The sequence below is a fragment of the Salarias fasciatus genome, chromosome 5 (genome assembly GCF_902148845.1).
Source record: "Salarias fasciatus chromosome 5, fSalaFa1.1, whole genome shotgun sequence".
Classification (NCBI taxonomy): Eukaryota; Metazoa; Chordata; class Actinopteri; order Blenniiformes; family Blenniidae; genus Salarias; species Salarias fasciatus.
Window position 1 is genome coordinate 23,270,322 of NC_043749.1, and position 27,421 is coordinate 23,297,742.

General features: G+C 44.9%; 2 protein-coding genes across 3 annotated transcripts; both read left to right on the forward strand.

Moving 5' to 3' along the window:
• LOC115388015 (zinc finger protein 436-like) lies at positions 1 to 5,541 on the forward strand. Of its 2 annotated transcripts, none has more exons than XR_003931444.1 (3): positions 1 to 323; positions 957 to 1,062; positions 2,458 to 3,076. XR_003931444.1 is itself a non-coding variant. In XM_030090940.1 (3 exons), exons 1-3 carry the CDS (start codon positions 95 to 97, stop codon positions 5,393 to 5,395), a joined length of 1,476 nt encoding a protein of 491 aa, XP_029946800.1. In that variant the 5' UTR covers positions 1 to 94; the 3' UTR covers positions 5,396 to 5,541. The 2 variants fall into 2 exon arrangements, 1 of the variants encoding a protein (XP_029946800.1); XM_030090940.1 differs by lacking the exon at positions 957 to 1,062 and adding an exon at positions 4,446 to 5,541 and having other exon boundaries at positions 2,458 to 2,754.
• An 18,516-nt stretch (positions 5,542 to 24,057) lies between these two features.
• LOC115388033 (ATP-sensitive inward rectifier potassium channel 15-like) lies at positions 24,058 to 26,955 on the forward strand. The gene is made up of 2 exons (XM_030090964.1): positions 24,058 to 24,251; positions 25,159 to 26,955. The coding sequence occupies exon 2, from the start codon at positions 25,223 to 25,225 to the stop codon at positions 26,243 to 26,245; it is 1,023 nt and encodes a 340-aa protein (XP_029946824.1). The 5' UTR covers positions 24,058 to 24,251; positions 25,159 to 25,222; the 3' UTR covers positions 26,246 to 26,955.
• The last annotated feature ends 466 nt before the right edge of the window (positions 26,956 to 27,421 follow it).

A 27,421-nucleotide genomic window follows, 5' to 3' on the forward strand; every position in this document is an offset into this window, starting at 1 on the left:
CAGTGTAGTGTAGACTCCTGAAAGGTCTGACACGACTTTTTGTCTGGTTTTTAACCAGGAACAAGGGACGTGAAGCACTACTCAAAACCTCCTAATGGATGTTAACGGACGTGTTATTGTGGTAGAGGCGATTGCATCGTCTTCAGAAAATATGTGTTTAGTTCAGACATTTAGAGAGTTTGTTAGTGAGAGACTAACTGCTGCCGCCGGAGCAATATTTAACAGATTTGAACAAACTGTCGTCCAGTTGAAGGAGGAGAGTAAGAGACAGAGCAGATTCCTGGAAGTCTGTGGTCGACCTCAAGTCCCGTTCCACAAAACAGGTACGAAAATAAAAAAAAAGTAACGCATGAATCTTACCACACTGTCTGCTGGAGGTGATGTTGACTTTTGGCCATCTGGGGGGAAATTGCATTTTTCAAAATTTTACTTTTACATTTTTAGAATCCCTTTATAACCATGAGTGACAAATCGTTTGGAAAAGTGCTCAAATGTTTATTCGTGTTTAATGTTCTGAAAGCTTCATGAAGCCACTGCAAGAGAGACTAAAGAGCCACAGGTTGCAGACCCCTGCTCTAAACTTACAGTCTCCTGGTCAGCGCCTATCAGAAGTCCTTGTTAACTGCTGACTGATTTCTTTTCACACCTTGATGATGCGAGATGTTAAAAACTCAATAGAAAGATGTGTTGGACATTTTATGAGTGTTACTTCAACATGTTACGAGCAGTGCAGTGGCAAATGCTAAAGGAAGTCTGTCACCAGTCAACAAGGAAACCAGTTATTTCAAAACACATTTACCAGTTTATCTAGGAGGAGAGTATTTTAGCAACTGAATAACGCACAAACTTAAAATGCTGCGTCAAAGAACACAAGCTTTTGTATTTGGTTTTCGGAGGGCAATCCCCAAGGGATAGCGCAATACAGTATCAGAAAAAAACCTCCCTTTCAAATCCAGGTCAACAAACACCTCATACCACCACGTTGTCACCAGGAGGGCGTTGTTCATCAGCACAGACTGCCGGAAACCATCTGGAATCCTAAAGTCAAGTTACACAGAATAGGTACGGGAATGTGAATGACCATGGGATTGATGTCTGTGAACTTTTTAATATTTTAGTCACCTTTGTTCGCCCCAAATTCATCCTTTGTTCAGAGTTTCTGTCACTCTGATGAGCCCTCCTCAGAACAGGCTGTTTCTGAGACTGCTTCCCAGTATGTACTTGAAGGTGTCTGTCCACGCCCACTCTGTCTCTCTCTCTCTCTCTCTCTCTCTCTCTCTCTCTCACACACACACACACACACACACACACACACACACACGCTCAGTCTTGTATTTCTATCCTTGTGGGGACCGTCCATTGACTCCCATTCATGTCTAGCCCCTAACCCTGACCCTTACCCTAACCCTAACCCACACCACAACACAGCCTAACCCTAAAGAAATGTTTTTGCACTTTTACTTTTTTCAGTAACAACAACATGGTCAAGAAAACACTGTTTCTCCTACTTAGGACCGGAAAAAGGTCCCCACAAGGCACGTCGTTTCACGTTTTGCTATCCTTGTGGGGACATTTGGCCCCAACAAGGATAGAAATACGAGAACACACACACACACACACACACACACACCACACACACACACACACACACACACACACACACACACACACACACGGTGGGGGCACAGTCAGTGGGGGGTCCGCTTATTTCAGGATGAGCGGACCAAACTCAAACTTGACCGTTTCAGCAGATATTTTCACCCAAATGTGGTGCAGCAAGACAGGGAGGAAACAGACAATTTTCAAATTTGAACGTCATAATGAGGCTACGGAAACACATACTACCATAAGAAACTCTTCACAAAGTGAAAAAAGCATAATATGCCCCCTACCCTTTAAGATAATTGCCTAAGTCATTATTTTTTCCCTTTCATCTCCTCATGATGCTGGCTACCTCTGATAAAATTACTTACATCCTCATTTAAACAGATCATGAGATTCTAATCCTTTAGCATCAGTATCATATATTCAACAAATATTTCAGTTTTTTGTGTTTCCTGAAAAATCCAAAACAATGACTTGGGTAATTATTTTGAGAAGGCATCATGTCAGATGTCAATAAATAATGGACGGACTCTGGCACTAATGGGTGACGTCTCTGTCAGATCCTCTTCTAGAGGCCAACAAGCAGAATCTTTTGAAGGACTCTAAAAGAAATGGCTCCTCGAGATCTGGCTCCTTTTCACAGAGCCATGAATCCATCTCTATAACATAGCATCCAGACAGCTTTCTTATTTATTGTTTAAGCCTTACAGGTACTGTCAGTTTTATAGAAATGATCAGACTTTTTTTGTTTTTAAATGTTTCTGTGTTGAATGTAGCCTGTCTGTCTCATCCATCCATCACTGTAAAATATTCACATCCAGCACATCTCTGACTTTGTCTCGTCTTCTCTAGAGAATCCAGAGCTACAAATTAGCAACCAGAAAGCGAGTTCCAGTCTGCATCCGGAGGATCATGAAGCTCCACACATCAAAGAGGAGGAGGATCTTGTTGAGGTGTCTGCCACTGATGGTCGAAGTCACAATTCCCATGATTCTTGGACAGACTTGACCACCCGGATACTAGCTGCTGCTGCAGTGGAAATCTTCACCTTGTTTGAGCCAACGCTCATCCAGTACCAGGAGGGCATTGTCCATCAGCACAGACTGCTGGAAGCCATCTGGAATCCTAAAGTCAAGTTACACAGAATAGGTACGGGAATGTGAATGACCATGGGATTGGTGTCTGTTCCTTTCTACTTTCTGCTTTAACTCAACCATACAGCCCCCCTCTGGTGTGGAAGTGGAATCGGAGCAAAAGCACAGCGTTCCAATTTAGGAAACACAGGGTCTCCTTTTTCCTGTACATGTGCATGTTTGCGGAAAGGGAGGGTGGATATAATCTAAGAGGAGACCTGAATTATAAAAAACCAAAAGTTCGAACTACACTGAAAAGTATGTGCATGTCAAGCTGTGGAGTGGCTCTGTGGAACAGTCTGGACCCAGAAATAAAACAAAGTAGCAACATAAATCTGTTTAAAAAAAAGTACAAAAAAATATTTCTTAATAAGTATATGGAGGAGGAAGTCTGGAACTCTGGACGATGATAACAAATGGTGTTGAGTATTATACATATAGTGGAAATTGATATATTGCTGTTATACTGTAGTTATATTATAATTATTCTGTTATATAGTATATATTTATGGGGATAAGTATATGGTATGTGTGGGTATATATTATGTATTTATAGGGATATCTGCACGGTATATGTATACATATATTATGTGATGTCCTATGATGTATGATTTTAAAACTTGTTAATAGTTAAAAAGGGGTTGGAATCTCTAAAAAGTGTTTACTTCTTCCTACTCCTTTTTTCGAACGATGCTGTTATGTTGTTTTTTTTGTTTTGTTTGTTTTTGTTTGTTTTTTTTTTTCTTTTTTCTTTGATTCGCATTAACTTTCCTTTTTATCTTTTTTCTTTTTATACATGTTCGAAAAATAAATAAATTCATTCATTCATTCATTCATTCCTCAAGGAAATATTCCTTCTCAACTCGACTGTTGATCTTAGCCAGAACATGAACTGTGTTCATTATCATGTAATGTGTGTACAAAACTCTAAATGTCTTTTTATAAATGTATGACTGTGAATAGTCTCCACTGATCAGCAGATTGGTATGTGTTGTTTCCCTATGTCCTCGAAAGTCAATGACAACCTCCTCATTCCTGCTGGTGTTCAGGAGCCAGAGAGTCCAGACCCAGCATGTGAGGACCTGGATCTCCTCTCTGTAGTCGACCGCCTCTTCATTGTTGGTTATCAGTCCCACCACAGCTGTGTCATCAACAAACCAGCATGGACAGTTTGTGTTGTGATTGGGAGCCTCAAGTGAGGTGAGGACTCAGCGCTGGGTGGTGTCAGTGTTGAGGACAGTGCAGGAGGAGACCAGGTCCACAAGTCTCACATGGTGTGGTCTGCTGAAACGGGAAATCCTTCACTAGCTGCAGAGGTGTTTCATGGCACTATCACTACTTTTTTCCCTCATGGACTGAACAATAACATTGAGGACGTTGATGATTTTTGAAAAGTATTTCCTGAGAACATTTAAAAGCAGCATATGTCATGATCCCCTCCATCCCAGGTAGCGTGGTAAACGGTGAACAGAATGTTGTGTGAATATGAGAGAAGGTGAGTGAATACTGACCTCGCAAACCAGCCCCGCCCACTCCACATCCACATTTGGATTTTGGAGTGGGTGAGGGTGGTTTACGAGGCTAGGTGAATACACCACCTACAAAAAGGTCATTGTAATTATTTGTTAAATGTGAATGAAAGTTTTCAGTTTCACTGCTTCCACTGATGTGACTTATCTTTTATCTTGTACTTTTTTGTCCCTGCAGAGCTTCTACAGCACCGTCACTGTAGGGAGGAGCAGCTCTTTAAACAGGAAAAAGACTACTTTCTAGAACAGGAGGAACAAGAACCTCCACAGATCAAAGAGGAACAAGAAGAACCAGGATTTCTGCAGTTTCCAGAGGACCATAAAGAACCAGAACCTCCAGAGACTGAGGAGCACAAGGATCTCAGCACCAGCAAGATGCAAGAGCAGCCTGTACTGAAGTTTGAAACTGATACCTTTAAAGTTCCTTCTATTGAGGAGCAAAGTGACCTGAGTGAACCAGAACAAGAAGCAGACACTGATCAGCTCCTCTCTCAGGACTCTGAAGTCCACCAAGAGAAAAAAAAGAATGACTTCACTGTTTCAGAGACGCAAGCTGGATGTGTAAAGCTTCTTTGTGAGGAAACATGTGGTGAAATTGCCCATAAAAAACAGAAATCATGTCAAAAGGCAGGAAAAGATATTGATAAGAAAAAAACTTGTGAAACATGTGGGAAATGTTTCAGTACACGGCGTGATTTGTTGGTCCACATGAGAACTCACACAGGTGAGAAGCCGCATCCTTGTGAAAGATGTGGGAAAAGTTTCAGTATACGGAGTAATTTGTTGGTCCACATGAGAATTCACACAGGTGAAAAGAAGTATCTTTGTGAAACATGTGGGAAAAGTTTCAGAACACAGGATCATTTGTTGGCCCACATGAGAACTCACACAGGTGAGAAGCCGTATCCTTGTGAAACATGTGGAAAAAGTTTCAGAACACAGGGTCATTTGTTGGTCCACATGAGAATTCACACAGGTGAGAAGCCATATCCTTGTGAAACATGTGGGAAAGGTTTTGGGACACGGCGTGATTTGTTGGTCCACATGAGAACTCACACAGGTGAGAAGCCGTATCCTTGTGAAACGTGGGAAAGTTTCAGTCAAAGTGGTCCTTGTCGACCCACATGAAAACTCACTAGTGAGAAGCCAGATCCTTGTTAAATGTGGGGAAAGTTTTTGTTCAATGTTCCTCCACATGAGAACTCACACAGGTGAAAAGCTGTATTCTTGTTAAATGTAGAAAAAGTTCTTGTTCATTGTTTTCCCTCGTGAGAACACATATTTTTGAAATTTCATCAGTTGTAAATAAAATGTTGACATGAATTCAACGAGTTCAGAGTTTCTACTTCAGTTAACACAACCAAGTCATAATTTAGCTTTTCATGCTTTTTCTGTTTCACAGAGGGAAAAACATTTTTTGCTTCTATGCAACACATGACTGCTGACATGCAATGATTAAAAACTTGTGTGGAGAATGTCTTAAACTGATTACATTCGCCATTGTATGTCATCCACTTCTCAAAACAAAAGGTTTATTTGAGACAATCGACTAAAGCGTACACACAAGGTCTTTTCAAGACATTATCTGTCAGAATTGAGACAACAAGAGGATATGAGAGCGATGACACAGAGGGAGTGGTTTATGACAATCAGAAAGAGCATGGAGGACAAGATGGAAAGGGCCAAGAGGAGAGCAGAGTGAGATGAGGGAGGAGAAAAGACACATTTCTCCAAATGAATTTGATCCAACGAGCTACAGGAAGAAAGAAAACGTAAACTGATCAAAAATAAGTTCTTTAGCTGAAGTTCAACAGTTGTCACCATAATTATCCAAAATCAAAGGCTGGTTTAAAAAAAAACTCGCCATATCATGAAGGAGGAGGAGGATTTGGACTTCAAGTGGCTTCATCGTGTCTTCACAGCCCTATACCGACCAAAACACACAGTTTATTACACTCCACCAACAAAAATAAGTTATGAGAGGATAAATGGTGAGTAAATTCAAACAATTATCATTTAAATAGGACACACTTTCTCATCTTTCTTCACAGCAGGTACAAGCTCTCATAATCCAGTGCTTCACATTTTATCAAGTCTTAATTATTATGTATTTGAAAAGCAAAAAACATTAAATCTGAAAAAGAAAACTAAGACTAACATAGAAGATTAATCGTCTTCATAGGAATGATTGGGTCACCAAAGAAGTAAAATAACATGCCATTAAAATTAATTTATTTCGAGCAAGCAGCACAGATAAATATTGGAAATGGTTCTTTGATGAGGATGAGAAAAGTAAAATAAATCTATTTCTTCATTGTCTCACAACAGTCTCAGGTTATTTGACAAAGCAAACATGGCTGAACAATTTCCTTTGAGGATCAGAGAGTGATCAGTGCTTCCTGCTTGATGACACAGCAACACATTTATTTATTTTCATTTGACTTAAGGGGTGGGTGAGGCTGCGCACCTCTGGCTGACGTCACTCCGGTGAGTGTTTTCTGTGTTGGTGAAGCTTGCCGAAGCTTGCGAGAGACTGAAGTGCTTGCTGTCTCTCTCTTGCTATTACTGTTAATTCACGAAGTCATCAAAAAATCGGGGTTATTTACGCCCCCGGGGTTGACCAGCGATCTCTCGTGAATTACCGTACTGGCCCGAATATAAGACGACTCCGATTATAACAAGACCCCTATTTTTCAAAGATCATTTTGTGAAAAAAAAAAAAAAAAAAAAATGCTGAAGACAGTAAGGTCACCCATAAAACAACTTTTTATTATACAATTATTATAAACTCAAAAACTCACAACTGAGATAACATTTCACAAGATATAAAATGAAAAAATATATTCTCATTCTCAAAATACGAAACAATAAGCCACAAATAAGAAGCCTCAAGGGGTCAAAACTGCATAAATGATGTAAATAACTTTCCAGTGCCTTCAGCTGAATCAAGGCTCTGGTGGTGGGCATTCTGTCTTTCCGTTTTTTAGTGACGTATCCACTCACCCTTCTATCAGTCTCTCTGAAGCGTCGCTCTTGGGACCACAGAAAGCTTTTCTCATAGTGTTAGCATTCTGTAGGCGTTTTTTCTGTGCTCTCCAATATCGGACGAGGCACTCTGCTACACCATATCTCTTGGCGGCTTGGCAGTTGTTTGATGACTCTGCTGCGTTGATCACCATCAGTTTAAAGTTGGTATCATAACTTCGCCTCTGTTGTTTGCTCAGTTGTCCAGCGTTCGAGCCCCTTTGCTCCAGATGATCCACCATTTTTCATCAGATCATTTGATCTCATTTCATCTCATTTCATCGCTCCGCTCTGGTCAGTGATACTTTGGCTCCATCTAGCGGCGCGGATGCGTATTGACCATCTACCGTAAGTCCGCGATTATAACACGACCCCACTTTTGAGGATGCAATTTCTGGAAAAAAACATCGTCTTATATTCAGGCCAATACGGTACATCTCTTCTCCGACGTTAGCGCCACCGGCGTGCTAACTAGCTTGGTCCGCCGGGACCGCTATGGCGTCCTCCCCTCTGTCTTCTTTTCTTTCCTGCTCAGTGTGCCGTATGTTGAGTCAGAACCCTGACTCCCTTGACGATAGGGGTATTTGCGTAAAGTGCAGTGTATTGACAGCGCTGCGGGCCAGGGTAACCGAGTTAGAGGAGCGGCTGCACAGATGTGAGGGGCAGGGCAGCGCTAGCTACAGCGAGGTAGCGGCAGGGCTCGCAGCCTGCTCCCGCAGTGAGAGGAATGTTAGCAAGCCTAGCCCCGCAGCATGTTCCGAGCAGCCGGGGCAAGACCAGGACCGGTTTGTGACAGTCCGGAGGAAGGCTAGTGCTAAGCACCGCCACGTAGCACTCCAAGAACCGCTTTGCGTCTGCAATAGGTTCTCTCCCCTCAGCGATGACACACCGGCTGAACTGGACACGCTAGTGATTGGCACCTCTATAGTTAGAGACGTGAAGCTGCCAGCGGTGAAGGTTAGGTGTTACCCGGGGGCCAGAGTGGGTGACATCGAGGGGAACCTTAGGCTTTTAAAACAGGAAGGTAGGAGATTCTGTCGAGTCGTGATTCACGCAGGCGGTAATGATGCCCGGCGGAGACAATCAGAGGTGCTCAAATTACAAGTAGCCTCGGTGTGTGAATTGGCTAAGTCGATGTCTGATGCTGTAATATTCTCTGGTCCCCTGCCCAATTTGGTCAATGATGAAATGTATGGCCGACTTTCATCATTCAATCACCGGTTGTCTAGATGGAGTGAAGAAAACGGAGTTATTTTTCTAAACAACAGGTGCACCTTCTGGGGAAAGCCTGGGCTCATCCGCAGGGACGGCATCCACCCAACTTTGGATGGTGCAGCCCTTTTAGCTCGCAATATGGCTGATCGGCTTCGTACCCTAAATTGACAATCCAGCTATGAGGCCCGGGGCAGAGCAGTCGTGTAGAACGCTCCTCTGTTGATCTTGTTGATCCCATCACTAATCCTGCTCCCGGATTTTTACAAGTCAAGCATGGAGGTTTACCTAGGCAAACAGAGGCTGTGTCTGTCCATAGTGCTCAAAGCATTAGAAAAAAGTCAATGGGTAAAAAGCTTAACACCTGTACGAGACAGAATAACTCTTCCAGTGGGAAATACATAAAATGTGGTCTACTAAACATTAGAGCAATCTCCACTAAATCTCTGTTAGTTAATGACCTTATCGGTGACAATAACATTGATCTCCTTGCTCTAACAGAAACTTGGCTTCAGCAAGATGATTATGTGAGGCTCAATGAATGTACCCCTCCAACCTATGTTAATTTCCAAACAGCTAGATCAACAGGTCGAGGTGGAGGTGTGGCAGTGATATCACACTCCAGTCTTCTTCTTAGACCCAAAACTAATGTTAAATTCAACTCTTTTGAAAGCTTAATACTAACGCTTACTTGTTCAAATTGGAAGAATCAAAAAGCTGTGCTATTAATTATTGTGTATCGACCTCCTGGTCCTTACTCTGACTTTTTAACTGAGTTCTCAGAGTTTTTAAGCAATATAGTATTGACTCATAACAAGATCCTTATAATAGGTGACTTTAATATCCATGTGGATGATTCTGGTGACAGTTTGAGTAATGCGTTTATTGCAGTATTAGATAGTATCGGTTTCACTCAAAATGTTGATGAATCCACTCATAGTCACAAGCACACCCTGGATCTAGTTTTAACATATGGGATAGAGGTTAGTGACCTAAATGTTCTCCCTCAGAACCTCATACTCTCAGACCATTTTTTAATTACTTTTCAGGTTTTGATTGAAGACTACTCTGCTCAAAAAGATAAAATTCAGTTGGTATGGACATTATCTGAAAAATCTGTGGCTCGGTACAAAGAACTGATCCAGCCTGCATTTGTTGCATTACCTTGTGAACTCACAGAAATGAGCTTATTGACCAGTGGTAATAATAGTGATCAGTTTGTTGACAGTGCTATGCACTCACTAAAATCTGCCCTTGACGTAGTGGCTCCGTTGCAGCTGAAAACCAATCGACCCAGGCGCGTTGCTCCATGGTTTAATTCTGAAACCCGTGTTCTCAAACAAAAAACTCGGCAATTAGAAAGACTGTGGCGTAAATCTAAATCGGAACAATCTCTGAAGGCTTGGAAATGTAGCTTGCTAAGCTATAAACAAACTCTTTTTAAAGCCAAGACATTATATTACTCTTGTTTAATAGAAATAAACAAAAATAACCCTCGGTTTCTGTTCAACACTGTAGCCAGACTGACAAACAGTCACACTGTAGTGGAACCAATAATCCCAGAATCTTTAAACTGCCATGACTTTCTTAAATTCTTTAATGATAAAATTATAACCATCAGAGGTAAAATCAATGAAGCACTTTCCTCAGATCAAGCTCAGGGAAACCAGCCACTGCCGCCACCTGAAATACCTGAAATACTAGATAGTTTCTCACCAGTAAATGGGGCTGAGATTACTTCGATTGTAATGTCTTCTAAAACTTCGACCTGTCTCCTCGATCCAATTCCAACTAAGCTTTTCAAAGATATTCTTCCAGTTATTTTAAATACGATCTTAACTGTAATAAATACATCTCTAGAAATTGGCTATGTGCCACAGTCATTTAAATTCGCAGTAATCAAACCACTGCTGAAAAAACTTAATCTTGATCCTGATATTCTAGCCAACTACAGACCAATATCAAATCTGCCTTTTATTTCAAAAGTCCTGGAAAAAGTTGTGGTTAAACAGCTTTGCCAAGGACAATAGTTTATTTGAGAAATTTCAGTCAGGATATAGAGTTTATCACAGCACTGAAACTGCGTTAGTTAAAGTCACTAATGACTTGCTATTGGCGGCTGATGCAGGTCTAGTCTCAATCCTGGTTCTCTTCGACCTCAGTGCAGCTTTTGATACAATTGACCACAATATTCTCCTGCAGAGGTTAGAATGTGAGGTTGGCATCAGAGGAAAAGCCCTCTGCTGGTTCAAATCCTATTTATCTAATAGGTACCAATTTGTTCACGTTAACCAACAGTCCTCACTGTGCTCCCAGGTCAGTTATGGGGTTCCTCAAGGGTCCGTGCTCGGGCCAATTTTATTTCTGTTATATATGCTTCCTTTAGGGAACATAATTAGAAGCCACGATATTAATTTTCATTGTTATGCAGATGACACACAATTGTATTTATCTATGAAACCTGATCAAACTAATCAAATAGACAGACTCAGTGACTGTATCAGAGAAATTAAATCCTGGATGACTACCAAATATCTCCGTCTTAATCCTGGCAAAACAGAAGTCATTATACTAGGCCCCCATAAACGGAGAGAGTGTCTATCTGAACAGATTATCACCTTAGATAACGTCAGTGTATCCTCCTCCTCTACTGTCAGGAACCTCGGGGTCTTATTTGATCAGGATATCTCCTTTAAAGCACATATCAACCTGGCTTGTAAAACAGCATATTTCCACTTGCGCAACATAGCTAAAATAAGAAACATTCTACCTAGAAGCGATGCATAAAAACTCATCCATGCATTTGTTTCCACTAGACTGGACTACTGCAACTCCCTTCTTGCAGCCTGCCCAAAAAGAGCATTAAAAAACTTTCAGTTGGTTCAAAATGCGGCCGTCAGATTATTAACCGGAACTAGAAGACGTGAACACATTACTCCCGTTCTAAAATCTCTTCACTGGCTTCCTATCGAGTTTAGAGTTAGATATAAAATCCTTCTCCTCACTTACAAAATCCTAAATGGGATGGCTCCGACCTATCTCCAAGATGCTTTAACGCCTTATCAACCAATCAGAGCTCTCCACTCTCAAAATGCAGGGTTACTGGTGACTCCTGGAGTCTCTAAATGGACATTAGGTGGAAGAGCCTTTAGCTATCAGGCACCGTTTTTATGGAACCAGCTTCCAAGTGGTGTCAAAGAGGCAGACACAGTCTCCACATTGAAGGTTAGGCTCAAGACATTTCTCTTCGATGCAGCCTATGATCAGGTCAGCTAGGGATTCTAAACTAAACTAAACTAAACTAAACTAAACTAAATTAAACTAAATTAAACTAAACCAAACTAAATTAAACTAAACTATCTAAACTATACTAACTAAATACTAGTTTAAATACTAAACTATTCACAAAGCTGCCCTAGGAGCTGGAATGCTGTGGGAAATACGGTGCACTGAGCCCTATCCTCTAATGTCTGAATGTTATTCCCTTTAGTCCGTTCATTGCTTTTCACCTGCTGCCCCCCCCCCCCCCCCTTCGAGGAGGAGTCTTCTCCAGTTTCAGTTGCTGACTCCACTATCACGAGGGCCTACGAACAAGCTCCGGCCGGACCGGGAGGACACTCCTGTCGGTCCTGCCCGCGGATTGGCTACAGTTCTTTTTTTTTTTTTTTTCCTTTGTCCTGTTCGGCAGCTGGGGCCTGCAATATTGTATGATTGTCGCCTTTTACTATCCGAACAGATTTTAATGTTAGCAGCAGGACGAGACTGAGTCTCCTCCTGCTGCTGCTTTTATTTAAAGCTGGCATCCGGCATGGCTGCCGGACAGGACCGGGACGGAAACGCTCAGAGAGCAAGATACAGAGAGAAAGATAAAGAGAGGGAGAACGGGGGGGGGGGGGCAACCTATGTACAAAGTCACAATACAAAACAGTGTTGTCGACGCACCACATGCAACCAAGAACAATCCCAAATCCCCAATCTAGACAACACCAAAACAGAGCCGACAGCCAACACAGAAAATTACAGAACCATACTTTTTTTTTTTTTTTTTTTTCCGAACCACATTAGTGAACAGACCAGGCCACAAAAATAAAAGGAGGTGTAGGGGAGGAAGGAAATGCAAGGACACCACAAACCCCTTTTTTTTTTTTGAATATAACTAGTCGTAACTAGTAGTAAACTAGGGGCGTGCATCAAGAGAGGTCTACTACAGATCACCATTAGTCTAACCACCACAAGAAGACAAGGTAACCGAGTATGTGAAGAGTGATTAAAGATCAACGTGATCATGTGAATATGATGGTGATGGTGATAGTGATCATGCATATATGACCTCTGACCTCTGAGAAGGCCAGAAGCAGGCCAGAGAGGCCCTCAGAGCCCAGACAGCCGGCGGTCATCACAGAGCCCGGATCCAAGCCGCTCCCCCAGGCAGACGCCCACGCTCCGGTCCAGAAACGGGGCAGAGGAAAGCCCCGGCCGGGGACCCCGGCAGCCCCGGGGCCCGGGCCCCGCGGAGCCACGACTGGCAGGAGCTGGTCCACCCCGGGGCGGGCAGGGCCGAGAGCCCAAGGCCCAAGAGCCCAGGAGCCAACCCCCCACCCAGGCAGAGGGCCATGACCCACCCAGGAGAACCAGCCCACACGGGCCGCTACCCACCCCAGGCCAGTACACCCCCCAGCGCTCCGGCCACGCACCCCGAGATCCAGGGCACCTCCGCAGACAGGTATGCACCCCCCAGAGCCAGCAGCCCCCCAAACCACAGCCGCTCCAAACCCCAGGCCTGTGGGGAAAACAACAGCCCCCCCCGCCCCACCCCCCACCAGAAGGAATCCGGAAACGGGGGCGCAGAAAGACTGGCTACAGTTCTACCTCTGGCATCCGTAGTTCCTGTGCTGGACCGTCCAACGGACTGTACTCAACATAGTCCTAGGCTTTACTTTTTATTGTCTCATGCTCGCTGTTGCCAAAGCTGTCCGTCCCTGGGAGAGGGATCCCTCCGTACTGTGGTTCTCCCCAAGATTTCTTCTTTTCCCACTGGGTTTTTGGAGTTTTTTTCTTGCCGGATGTGAGGGTCTAAGGCGGTGGTTGCTTCGTTTTGTCTCGTTACTGTGAATTTGACATATTAATATTATGCTTATTCACTGTTTTTATTTTTACCAATCAATGTAACATCTTGAAGCCCTCTGAGGCAACTGTTGTTGTGATACTGGGCTATACAAAAATAAATTGATTGATTGATTGATTGATTTTAAGGTCCCACTTTGAAGTAATTTTGATAAGAGAGGTCACAATCTTCCCCGAGAACTGCCACCTAATCGTGGTGGGGGAGATTGAGAGCCCACATGATCCCAGGAGTTATGTTCCCGGGGGCCTTTGTGCCCCCTAGTAGGGTCTCCCATGGCGAACAGGTCCTGGGTGACGGGCCAGACTGAGAGCAGTTCAAAACCCCCTATGAGTAGTAAAAGAGCAAAGGTCATGACGTTGCCCGGTATGGCGCAGCCGGGGCGCCACCCTGGAGCCAGGCCTGGGATTGGGGCTCGTAAGCGAGCGCCTGGTGGCCGGGCTTTTGCCCACAGGGCCCGGCCTGGCTCAGCCTGAAGGGATGACGTGGGCCTGACCTCCGGTGGGCCCACCAGCCACCGAGGGAACCGTAGGGGCCGGGTGCAGTGTGGATTGGGTGGCAGCCGAAGGCAGGGTGCCCGGCGACCCGATCCTCAGACACAGAGACTAGCTCTAGAGACATGGAATGTCACCTCGTTGGCAGGGAAGGAGCCCGAGCTTGTGAGGGAGTTTGAGAGGTACTGGCTAGATATAGTCGGGCTCACCTCCACACATAGCCTGGGCTCTGGAACCCAACTTCTCGATAAGGGCTGGACTCTCCACTTCTCTGGTGTTGCCCGCGGTGAGAGGCGGCGGGCTGGTGTGGGTTTGCTTATAGCCCCGCAGCTCAGCCGCCATGTGTTGGAGTTCACCCCAGTGAACGAGAGGGTCGCATCCCTGCGCCTTCAGGTTGGGGACAGGTGCCTCACTGTTGTCTCGGCCTATGGACCGAACAGCAGTGCAGAGTACCCGGCCTTCTTGGAGTTCCTGGGAGGGGTGCTGGACAGTGCTCCGACTGGGGACTCCATTGTTCTACTGGGGGACTTCAACACCCACGTGGGCAGCGACAGTGAGACCTGGAAGGGGGTGATTGGATCGCACGGCCTCCCTGATCTGAACCAGAGTGGTGTTTTGTTATTGGACTTCTGTGCTAGTCACAGTTTGTCCATAACGAACACCATGTTCGAGCACAGGGGTGTCCATAAGTGCACTTGGCACCAGGACACCCGAGGTCGGAGGTCGATGATCGACTTTGTTGTCGTGTCATCTGACCTCCGGCTGCATGTCTTGGACACTTGGGTGAAGAGAGGTGCAGAGCTGTCGACCGATCACCACCTGTTGGTGAGTTGGATTCGCTAGCGGAGGAGGAAACCGGACAGACTTGGCAGACCCAAACGTGTTGTGAGGGTCTGCTGGGAACGTCTGGTGGAACCCTCTCTCAGCATGGTTTTCAACTCCCACCTCCGGGAGAGCTTCTCTCATGTCCCGAGGGAGGCTGGGGACATTGAATCCGAGTGGACCATGTTCTCCATCTCCATTGTCGAAGCAGCTGCCCGAAGCTGTGGTCGTAAGGTCTCGAGTGCCTGTCGTGGCGGCAACCCCCGAACCCGGTGGTGGACACCGGAAGTAAGGGCTGCTGTCCAGCTGAAGAAGGAGTCCTATCGAGCCATGTTGGCTCATGGGACTCCAGAAGCAGCTGATAGGTACCGGCAGGCCAAGCGAACTGCAGCCCGAGTGTAGCGGAGGAAACCTGGTAGAGGTTAGGGCTAGTCCCGGAATTATCTCCCGTTCATGTCTGGTGTGTCGGCCAGAACACCGCTTGTGGCCACTTCAGGTGAGGAGTAATGAGGAGGGAGGCAGATTGCAGATGAAGGCTTTTACTCACAGTTCAGCAGGTCTACAGACTGTACTTGTGAGCGTGGATGTGTGGGTGTGTGAGTGTGTGTGTGGTTTCCTAAACAAAGGAAAGAATAAACAATTACCAAATGACATTGAGGTGAATACTATTCAAAATGAACATCAAGTTACAGCATCCACCGCATTACAGGAAATACAATAAGAAAAATAAACCAGTACCCGTGATTACATAGGCACGGAGCTTTAATGTGAAGGGGACCGGAAGTCACATATCGCCGTTAGCCCGTAGCTTGACAGTCATCCCCGGAGATACTGAATCGCTCTGTACGCGTAACAATTAGGAAGCGATCAGGCCATGTTCTGCCAGCCATGCAGCATCTGAACCTGCGACCGGATCACCGTTAGCAGACAACTAACAGATGGCAGGGGACGGCGGCCCGTCCGCGCCGTGCTACTAGTTAGCCACGACATGCCCGGCGCTAACCCGACTTCCCACCGGAGCCGAGATGCGCCCGGCGCCGGGCCAACTTCCTGGTTCAGATGCAAGTCGCTCAACAAGCAATCCGACGCACTTACGCTGACAGGAATCACGGATCATGAACTGATGGCAGTAACAAGGAATGAGTGAACTTACTTTTCACTGACGCACACAAACTTCACGATTGATCCCTTCACGATTGATCCCTTCTCCCCGTGCACCGCTGCTCGGTCGTGTCGGCGCTTAACGACAGGTAAGGGGGGCGTGGCGGCGTGACTTATGCACCTCCGTGAACTATAACCCCGTGGCAACCGAATACGCCCATTCTAAACATATACAAACTATTAACAAACTTTGTGGCCTTTTCTACACCGAGTGAAGGCAAAAACTCGGGTCTGGGAGGAGTTTGGGGAGGCCATGGAGAAGGGCTATCAGTCGGCCTCGAAGAAATTCTGGCAAACCGTCTGGCGCCTCAGGAGGGGAAAGCAGGTCTCTGCCAACACTCAATCATCAATCAATTTATTTTTGTTTTTTTTTTTTTTTTTTTTCCGGCAGCCATGCCGGATGCCAGCTTTAAATAAAGGCAGCAGCAGGAGGAGACTCAGTCTCGTCCTGCTGCTAACATTAAAATCTGTTCGGATAGTAAAAGGCTACAATCATACAATATTGCACGCCCCAGCTGCCGAACAGGACAAGGGAAAAAAAAAAAAAAAAAAAAAAATCAATTTATTTTTGTATAGCCCTGTATCACAACAACAGTTGCCTCAGAGGGCTTCAAGATGTTACATTGATTGGTAAAAATTTCAAAGATTGATAATGACTTTGATAATAACAATGAATCACAGTGCAGTGTCTATATAAACAGCCCACAGACAGAACAGAGTGAGAATGTTGACATCAGACCAATAAACATAGTGGCATGAACAGTCCACAATAGCTCGTCAATGACTGAACTAAGTAATGTTATAATGTTAAAACAATAAAAACAGTGAATAAGCATAATGTTAATACGTCAAATTCACAGTAACGAGACAAAATGAAGCAACCACGAAAAAACTCCAAAAACCCAGTGGGAAAAGAAGAAATCTTGGGGAGGACCACAGTATGGAGGGATCCCACTCCCAGGGATGGACAGCTTTGGCAACGGCTAGCATGAGACAATAAGAAGTAAAGCTCAGGACTATGTTGAGTACAGTCCATTGGATGGTCCAGCACAAGAACCACGGATCCCAGAAGTAGAACTGAAGGCAGTCCGCGGGCACAGCACCAACAGGAGTGTCCTCCCGGTCTGGCCGGAGCTTGTTCGTAGGCCCTCGTAATAATGGAGTCAGCAACTGAAACTCGAGAAGACTCCCCCTCGAAGGGGGGGACAACAGGTGAAAAGCAATGAACGGACTAAAGGGAAAACACAGATTGAGCCAAATAACATTCAGACATTAGAAGGTAGTGGGAAGAACCAGAGGATAGGGCTCAGTGCACCATACTTCCCACAGCATTCTAGCTCCAAGGGCAGCTTTTAATAATGACGGTTTAGAGTCCCTCGCTGACCTGATCATAGGCTGCATCGAAGAGAAATGTCTTGAGCCTAGCCTTAAATGTGGAGACTGTGTCTACCTCTTTGACACCACTTGGAAGCTGGTTCCATAAAAACGGTGCCTGATAGCTAAAGGCTCTTCTGCCTAATGTCCATTTAGAGACCCTAGGAGTCACCAGTAACCCTGCATTTTGAGAGCGAAGTGCTCTGATTGGTTGATAAGGCGTTAAAGCATCTTGGAGATAGGTCGGAGCCATCCCATTTAGGATTTTGTAAGTGAGGAGAAGGATTTTAAATCTAACTCTAAACTCGATAGGAAGCCAGTGAAGAGATTTTAGAACGGGAGTAATGTGTTCACATCTTCTAGTTCCGGTTAATAATCTGGCGGCCGCATTTTGAACCAACTGAAAGATTTTTAATGCACTTTTTGGGTAGTCTGCAAGAAGGGAGTTGCAGTAGTCCAGTCTAGTAGATAAAAATGCATGGGTGAGTTTTTCTGCATCGCTTTTAGGTAGAATGTTTCTTATTTTAGCTATGTTGCGCAAGTGGAAATATGCTGTTTTACAAGCCAGGTTGATATGTGCTTTAAAGGAGATATCGTGGTCAAATAAGACCCCGAGGTTCCTGACAGTAATAATAATAATAATAATAATAAACTTTATTTGTATAGCACCTTTCAAGATCACTGAGTCACAAAGTGCTTTACACATTATAAACAACAAAGGATAAAAAACAGAACAAAAACAACACAAAACGGGAAAAGAAACAACAGAATCACAGAAAAGCCAGACTGTAGAGATGCGTCTTGAGCTGCTTTTTAAAGGAGTCGACAGTGTCCGCTGATCTTAGATTAACTGGGAGGGAGTTCCAGAGAGTGGGAGCCACTACCTCAAACGCGCGGTCACCTTTAGTTTTTAGTCTTGAGCGAGGAACAACCAGCAGGCCCTGGTCGGAGGACCTCAGGGACCTGCTGGTAACATAAGGCTGTAACAGATCTGTGATGTAGAGCGGTGCCTGGCCGTGCAGAGCTCTGTATGTAACCACAAGGATTTTATATTGTATTCGAGACTTAATGGGGAGCCAGTGAAGAGCAGATAAGATTGGAGTTATGTGGGACCTCCTGGGAGTCCTGGTCAGCAGTCTGGCAGCAGCGTTTTGGACCACTTGCAGGCGATCCAAAGATGTTTTGCTGACACAGGTAAACAACGAGTTGCAGTAATCCAGGCGTGATGATACAAACGCATGGATAAGGATCTCCATCTCAGCTTGAGACACAATGGGCCTCAGTTTGGAGGAGGAGGATATACTGACGTTATCTAAGGTGATAATCTGTTCAGATAGACACTCTCTCAGTTTATGGGGGCCTAGTATAATGACCTCTGTTTTGCCAGGATTAAGACGGAGATAGTTCGTAGTCATCCAGGATTTAATTTCTCTGATACAGTCACTGAGTCTGTCTATTTGATTAGTTTGATCAGGTTTCATAGATAAATACAATTGTGTGTCATCTGCATAGCAATGAAAATTGATATCATGACTTGTAAGTATATTCCCTAAAGGAAGCATATACAACAGAAATAAAATTGGCCCGAACACGGACCCTTGAGGAACTCCATAACTGACCTGGGAGCACGGTGAGGACTGTTGGTTAACGTGAACAACACTGTTTACAGTTGAGGTGGGGAGCTGCTGACCTCAACTGGGGATATTGTTGGACGGTGGAAGGAATACTTCGAGGACCTCCTCAATCCAGTCGCCATGTCTTCCGTAGAGGAAGCAGAGGCTGAGGTCCCAGAGGTGGACTCATCCATCATCCAAGCTGTGGGGGGTGCTCCAAGAATACGGAGTCCGGGCCCCCTTGTTAAGGGCTGTCCGGTCTCTGTATGACCGAAGTAGGAGTCTGGTCCGCATTGCCGGCAGTAAGTCAGACCTGTTCCCGGTGCATGTTGGACTCCGGCAGGGCTGCCCTTTGTCACCGGTTCTGTTCATAATCTTCATGAACAGAATTTCTAGGTGCAGCCAGGGGCTGGAGGGGGTCCGGTTCGGGAACCACAGGATTTCATCTCTGCTTTTTGCAGATGATGTTGTCCTGTTGGCTTCATCGAACCCGGACCTACAGCATGCACTGGGGCGGTTCGCACCCGAGTGTGAAGCGACAGGGATGAGGATCAGCACCTCTAAATCCGAGGCCATGGTCTTCGACCAGAAGAAGGTGGCTTGCCCCCTCCAGGTCGGTGGAGAGACTCTGGCCCAAGTGGAGGAGTTTAAGTATCTTGGGGTCTTGTTCACGAGTGAGGGACGGATGGAGCGTGAGATTGACAGGCGGATCGGTGCAGTGGCTGCAATGATGCGGTCGTTGTATCGGTCCGTTGTGGTGAAGAGGGAGCTGAGCCGAAAGGCAAAGCTCTCGATTTACCGGTCAATCTGCGTTCCCACCCTCACCTATGGTCATGAGCTTTGGGTCATGACTGAAAGGACAAGACCTCGGATACAAGTGGCTGAAATGAGCTTCCTCTGTGGCTGGGCGCTCCCTTAGAGATAAGGTGAGGAGCTCAGTCACCAGGGAGGAGCTCGGAGTAGAGCTGCTACTCCTCCACATCGAGAGGGGCCAGCTGAGGTGGCTCGGGCATCTGGTTAGGATGCCTCCTGGACGCCTCCCTAGGGAGGTGTTCCGGGCATGTCCCACTGGGAGGAGATCCCGGGGAAGACCCAGGACACGCTGGAGAGACTATGTCTCTCGACTGGCCTGAGAACACCTTGGGATCCTCCCAGAGGAGCTGGAGGAAGTGTCTGGGGACAGGGAAGTCTGGGCATCCCTGCCGAGACTGCTGCCCCCGCGACCCGGCCCTGGATAAGCGGTAGAAAATGGATGGATGGATGGATGGAGGTCACAATTTGCTTCGCAACAGATCTCTGACCTCTCTTGTTGAAAGGACTCAGGGTGAGCATTGACAATGAGAGATATGAAGTTATGAAGAACTGGTTGACACTCTTGGAGCTGTGTCTCGTGCATAGGTTAAACTATAATAATTTATTGAAACTTTCAGTTATCACTCTTGATTCCCTGCAGAATCTGGCCTTGTTTTTGGTATAATGTATATTATTTCATTGATAATTTTTTTTTGTTTGTTTTTTTGCAGTGCCATGTTGTGTTATTAATTATTAATATGTACGGACTGAAGTCAAACATGATGCTTCCACTTGTTGATAAACTTCGTGCATACATCTGTGCCTTTACTTTGTAACTAAAATGCGAGACTCTAAACTTGTTCATTATCTGAAATTCAACCACTGAGTTTGTGTAAAGTGAGTTTTCTTAGCAGTTTTTCAAAATCACCCACAAAGGCAATAAGTCTATTATTTTGTTTCCAATAAGTGAAAGCATCCTTTGCTTCATGCCCTGGGGGGAGGGGGGGGCGGTGTTAACCTCGCTTCTCTCCTGGCCCCTGGGGACTTTTGGTTCACTGGAATCCATTTTAAAGGAGTGCTTAAGGGTGGGCGATATGGCAAAAATGTCATATCACGATTTTTTTTAAATTAATATCACGTTCACGATTTTATCACGATTCTTTTTTATATTGATTTTTCTAGACTAATTTGCAAGTTTGACCATTTTTTTCCAAACATATAAAGCATATAAAATGTATTTAAACATGTAAAACCCTAAAAGAAAAATAAAAAATGACATTTTAAGCTAAAGAAACTGGCTTTAATTTAAATAATACAGTTTTTTTGTAATCAAAATGTGCAATAAACACAAACATAAAAAGTAATGAACAGCAATAGAGTGCACTTTTGTAACACAAAAACTAAACACACCAAATAGATTATTAAAAAAGGGTCAATAAAAATGCAAACTTAGCTGGTTACCTCTTAAAGGGCAACAATTTAGAACAAAAACAGTTTAACTTTATTATCTATAACCTGAGTAAATAATACAGCTGCTTGAGAACAATTTTTTGATCGAAGATCTAAGCTTTTATCCCCTTTTAAAAATGAGGTAAAAGATAATGAACAATAAAGTACACTTTTGTAACACAAAACACACAAAACTAAACACATCAAATAGCTTTTTAGCACTTCTTATGTTTTGATGAACACTTGAACTGCTTTCAATACTAATTATATTTATATTTTATACATTTATTTTAAAGGGACTTAAGGCAACTTTTCAAAATTTACCTCAGTGCTGCCGCGATAGGTGCTGCGGGTAACTGCAGCCACCAGCCAAGGCGGCACGGGAGCGCGCACAAACATTTTACAGAATGTCCGGCTTCACAGCACTGCACCAGGGATGCTCATGCTGTTTACTACGTCGCGGATTACTGCAGGACCACAGTGCATATTATGTGATTTTTGTAAGCATCCATTTTCACTCCCAAATGCAGCTGAAGTTCCCTCCATGAATCAAAGGCATATCCAATATTTATTCGGGTGCCTGCCCGGCTTCGGTCATTTTTTTTTATTTATTTTTTGGACTCACGAGATAACGCTGATAATAGGGCTGCGTTAAACGATTACTTTTGTAATCGATTAATCTAGGAAATAGTTCTTCGATGCATTGATTAATCTAACGATTCATTTTTAAATCTGTCGCGGAGCTCCTCTCCGCCTCCGTGGTTATGCGGCGGGTCCCTGCGCGCTCCGCAGCCGGCACGGAGCGTGTCTCCGCCCGGTAGCAGAGATCCGGAGCCTCCGTGGGGCAGCTCCACTCGGCCCGTGGAAGCCGCGGCCTGCTTCACGCGCCTCCGTGGAGCAAGCTGCGGCGCGGCAGCTCCGGATCTCCACTCCCGGGCGGAGACGCGCTCTGTGCCGGCCGCGGAGCGCGCGGGGACCCGCCGTATAACCACGGAGGCGCGTGAAGCAGGCCGCGACTGCTGGAGCTCTCCCGTCGCTGCCGTGGAGCAGCTCCGGTCCGTTTCCCCAATCGGCCCCAACTCAGCAGGGAGCGCTGCTGAGACTGGCCGCCTGTGAGTGCTTTGGGATGGGGAAGGGGCTCACGCAGCACCCGCTGCTTGCTGAGGACAGCGGAGACGTCCTGTCACGTCTCAAGAGCCGCTATATTTGTCGCTAGTTACTTTTGACAACAAAAGTCGAAAAGAGCTTTGGAAAGTCGCCATATTTAGCGAGAAAGTCACCAAGTTGGCAACACTGCCCGCCCCTGATCCCAGCAGTGTTTGAGTCCGTGTCCACGGCGGCCATGTTCTTCCTGTTCGGCAGCGCGCATACAGCATCAATTTACGTCACATCCCCACGATTGCGCGGGAAATTCGGACCCCGAACAGCAACAAATTATTTGGCACACAGCCTGTATAAGGCAACAGACAGATACGCGGATTGGCCTGTTATTTTAGGTTTTTAATGCTTCACGACCCATTAGCATTGACTAAAGTGGAAATGCATGTGTAGTTTTTCACAAATCTTGCCTTAAGTCCCTTTAATTATATAAGTTTTACTTCAAATTGATAATGACCATATTAGAGATAAGAAATACAGAAAATGAACTGGTCTTCACAAAACGGCGAATGTATAAATGGGGGAAAAAAAATTATTTTTGCAGTGTGTAATTATTCAGACCATATCAGACAGGTTTGGAATTTAAGCATGGTTTAATTTTTGATTTTCAATTTAAAATCAGTAGATTTTATCTGGTTGATGAAATGTCATTTTCTCTCATAGAAAATGAAAAATTATTCAGAAATGTGTGAAAAAATGATGAAGACGCAACAAGAAAATCCAGTCAGCTGGAGTAATTTCAATAAGAATTCTGGGAATAAAGTCAGAATTCTGAGAGATGTTCATGGAGCCAGTTCAAGTTTAAAAGGTACTACTTGGGCATTTGTAGGCTTCTTTTCTTGAACTCTAAAATGTTCATGTTTTTTATTTACTTGTATCATATGATTACTGTCCAGTTTTTATGATATAAGAATGATTAATGATAAAATATATTTAATCTTTTTAACTTCTTTCATGGCTCAAACTTTTACTTTCAATTTCTAACCATTTTCTTCATAATTAGAACAAATTAATCCTCTTTATTCGTCCTCTTCATGTAACAATAATACAGAAACACAAGTCTCAGACTGATTTTATACTCATCGCTTGTTTGGTTTTTCAGCTTCATTCACACTTTAACCATTTAAATTGCTGTTAACTTCCTATGACAATAACCCAGACTCTTTCTCCCTTTACTGCCCCGACCGGTCGATACTTGAGCTCCTTTTATTTCTTTACAGTTGTATCGAAACTTAAACACCTTCTTCTCTTCTTCAGCTGAACTGATTTCCTTTCTGGCTGGTTTTCTTGCTGCTTTCTGACTTTGTTTCTCAGTGTTTCATTGGATGTCTGCTCATCCTGGACTTCATGTGTCTGTGACACAGAAAGAGAGTGGCCGATATCTCAGGTTTGTCCTTCAGTCCTTCAGCCGGGAGGCAGCAGTGAACCTGGATGTGTGTGTATAAAGCAACAACAACCACGACACGCTGCTGTGTTCAGGGGTTGTAGTTCCCACCTGTGCACAGGTGGAGGAAGGCGGAGAGAACAAAAGGCCAACCCACATGCAGATCAGCGTTTACAGCAGGGCTTTGTGTCTCATCTCCCATCCGGCCCGAGCAGCAGCGTGCCAAAGTTCAGGGCTCACAGCTCGGGACAATAGGAGAAAGAAGACACTGAACTAGATGTTCTGGAGCCGCTTCGGCCTCGGCTTACACGGCGACTGTCACACCGGGACAAGAGGAGGCCAAATCTGAGTTCCGCTGGAAGGCGCAGCACAGCAGGAGGTGAGCGCCACACAGATTTATCAATCATTATTAGAAATGCTCCAGCAATGGTTCACTGCTAGGTTAACTTTCAACTGTGTCAAGAGTCACTTTGTTCTATCGGGATGTGGACGCCGTGACGGCTCTGTGCAAAATTTAATCCAAAAATTCTGTATTTTCATACAATAACTTCATTCAACTCTTCATATTTCCAGAAGATCTGAAGGTAGTCCTAGTTTCAAAGTGAACTGCAGTCAGTATACACTTTGGTCTTCCTTGATTGTGCAATTTTGGCACAATAACAAACAACATAACAGTAATAAAGACTACTGTGTGATAAAACGGTCATTAAATCAGATTATGAGTGGAAAATTCAACTCTCAGGGTTGGAGGACGTCTTTTCCTGTCAGAACTTCTTGGTATTTAATTACTGATTAATGATCAGGATCAAAAAAAGATCATTTTGTTAAAAAACACATTTTAGAACAGAATTCCCTGTGATTGCAATGAAAACAAACTAAATGGAGAAAATATGCTTCAGTGTTATAATAAACACTAATATTAAAGCATCTGAAAAACATTTGATTGATTATTTGGCACGAGACAGAGCAGGTGTGGAGTTGGACAAGCTGTTTGAGGGTGGAGGAACCTCCTCCCGAAGACCCTCGATGAGATCGTCTCTGTAACACCCAGCTCATGAGATCAGTTTAAAAGACAGAAGCACTGTCCAAATGGTGACCTTCACATTTACTTGAATGTATTTTATAGAAACAATATTTCTTTGTATTTTTGTAACTGAGACGTGCCTTTCATATTAAATTCAACAGCTTCGTGAGGAATTCTAAACCTATTCCTATTCAGATTTTAAGCTTGTGTGCATCATTCAAACGAAGGTCCAACGCTCCTCCTCCTCTTCTTGCTCCGTCAGCTCATCTGTGGCTGAAGCCGAAGCCAAACCTCCGTTCATTCATCTTCCTCTGACTGGGAGCAACATGGCAGGCAGGAAGTCAGCGGTCCTGAGGAGGATCGTCAACAAGGACGGCCACAACAACGTGCGCATCGACAACGTGGAGGGCATGGTGAAGCTGTACCTGCACGACATCTGGACCACGGTGGTGGACATGAAGTGGCGCTACAAGCTCACCCTGTTCGCCTCCACCTTCATCATGACCTGGTTCATCTTCGGGGTCATCTTCTACTTCATCGGCATGGGGAACGGCGACTTCGAGCCAGGCCTGAGCTCCAACCACACGCCCTGCGTTCTGAACGTGGAGACGCTGACGGGGGCCTTCCTCTTCTCGCTGGAGTCTCAGACCACCATCGGCTACGGCTTCCGCTGCATCTCCGAGGAGTGCCCGCTGGCCATCTTCACCCTGGTGGCCCAGCTCGTCATCACCGGCCTGGCTGAGATCTTCGTCACCGGCGCCTTCCTGGCCAAGCTGGCGCGGCCCAAGAAGCGGGCGGAGACCATCAAGTTCAGCCAGTCGGCGGTGGTGTGCCGGCGCCAGGGCCAGCTGTGCCTGATGCTGAGGGTGGCCAACATGAGGAAGAGCCTGCTCATCCAGTGCCAGCTGACGGGGAAGCTGTTCCAGTCCAACGTGACGGAGGAGGGCGAGAAGACGCAGATCCACCAGAGCTCGGTGGACTTCCACATGGACTCCAGTGGCGAGTGCCCGTTCCTCATCCTGCCCCTCACCTTCTACCACGTCCTGGACGAGCGCAGCCCCCTGTCCGGCCTGACGGCGGAGAACCTGCTCACCCGCGACTTCGAGCTGCTCGTTACCCTCAACGCCACCATGGAGTCCACAGCGGCCACGTGTCAGAGCCGCACCTCCTACGTCCCGCAGGAGATCCTGTGGGGCTACGAGTTCAAGCCGGTGCTGTTCAGTACGCCCAGCGGCCGCTACGTGGCCGACTTCAAGTTCTTCGACAAAGTGCAGGCGAGCAACGACCCGGCGTTCATCAGCAACAACACGGAGAAGCTGAAACTGGAGGAGGACTACAAGAAGGAGTAAACTGTTTATCAGGAAGGCAATGAAATGTTTTTTAGGCAACAAAGAGACTGAATAGAAAACATGTAAAATACAGAAGAAATTCATAGCAGCTTTACCAGTGAAATGTGATTTGTAGTTTAATGGGATATATAAGATAAAGTGATATAAAACTACAAAACAGCGTCAGCGGAGTTCACAGAATAGCATCCTGTTGGACACTTCTCTGCAGAAGAAGACAGATGTGAAAGGGAATGTATTTAACTTTAATCATTGCAAAAACCAAAAAAATTTACACACCGTTACCACAAAAATGTGTGAGAAAATTTGCACACCGTTACGACAAAAATGTGTGAGAATTAGAAAAGTTCAAGTTAATCCGCCAGAGTTCACGTCTTACACTTAAATCTCTGCATTTGTGTTTTTTTCGACCTTGAAATAAAAACCCAGTTACAGTCTGATCCAGTCATTTCAGTTGATACCTGTTTCAGAATGTTGATCATCCTATCATTAAACGTGAAATCAATAATTCATTCGTATCTGTGAATTGGCTTGTGGACTCTTGAAAAACACATGAATAAAAAGTTAACTGAATTTACCAAATGTCACAATACAGATTGTGCTTCTTGCCTTTCAATAAACTGAAGTGATTTAAGCTCCCTGATCATGCAGGAGGTTTTGAATGAATGGGTTTGCGCTGTACTCACACAGATTAAAAGCAGAAGCCTCTTCAAGGACAAAACTCGTTCCTCCAGCAGCTCAGCTGTTCAGGCTTTCAGGGTTTGTTATGGAAACATGGTGGAGTGACCAGCAAACTGGAGACGACTGTTTCTGATCCAAACAACATCTGATCTTTTCCTGTCAGAGACAATGAACTACATTTAGTAACAATTCTGTTGTTATTTTTGATATGGAATAACTTTTCTTTGTTGCTTTTCCATCAGCAGCTACACATCAGATATTTGCTCTGATGGACTGGAGCGACACACACATTCTCACTGTAATTAATGAACGGGTGCAGGAAGCTTTTAGTTTTGTCTGTCAGACTTCACAACTCTACTGTATACGTACAATATGAGCAACAACCCTGGACAAAATATCCTGCAGTCTTGATCAATTTATAATGTTCTTTTTTTATTCTTTTTCCTCAATGCACGCACAAACACACACACACACACACACACACACACACACACACAC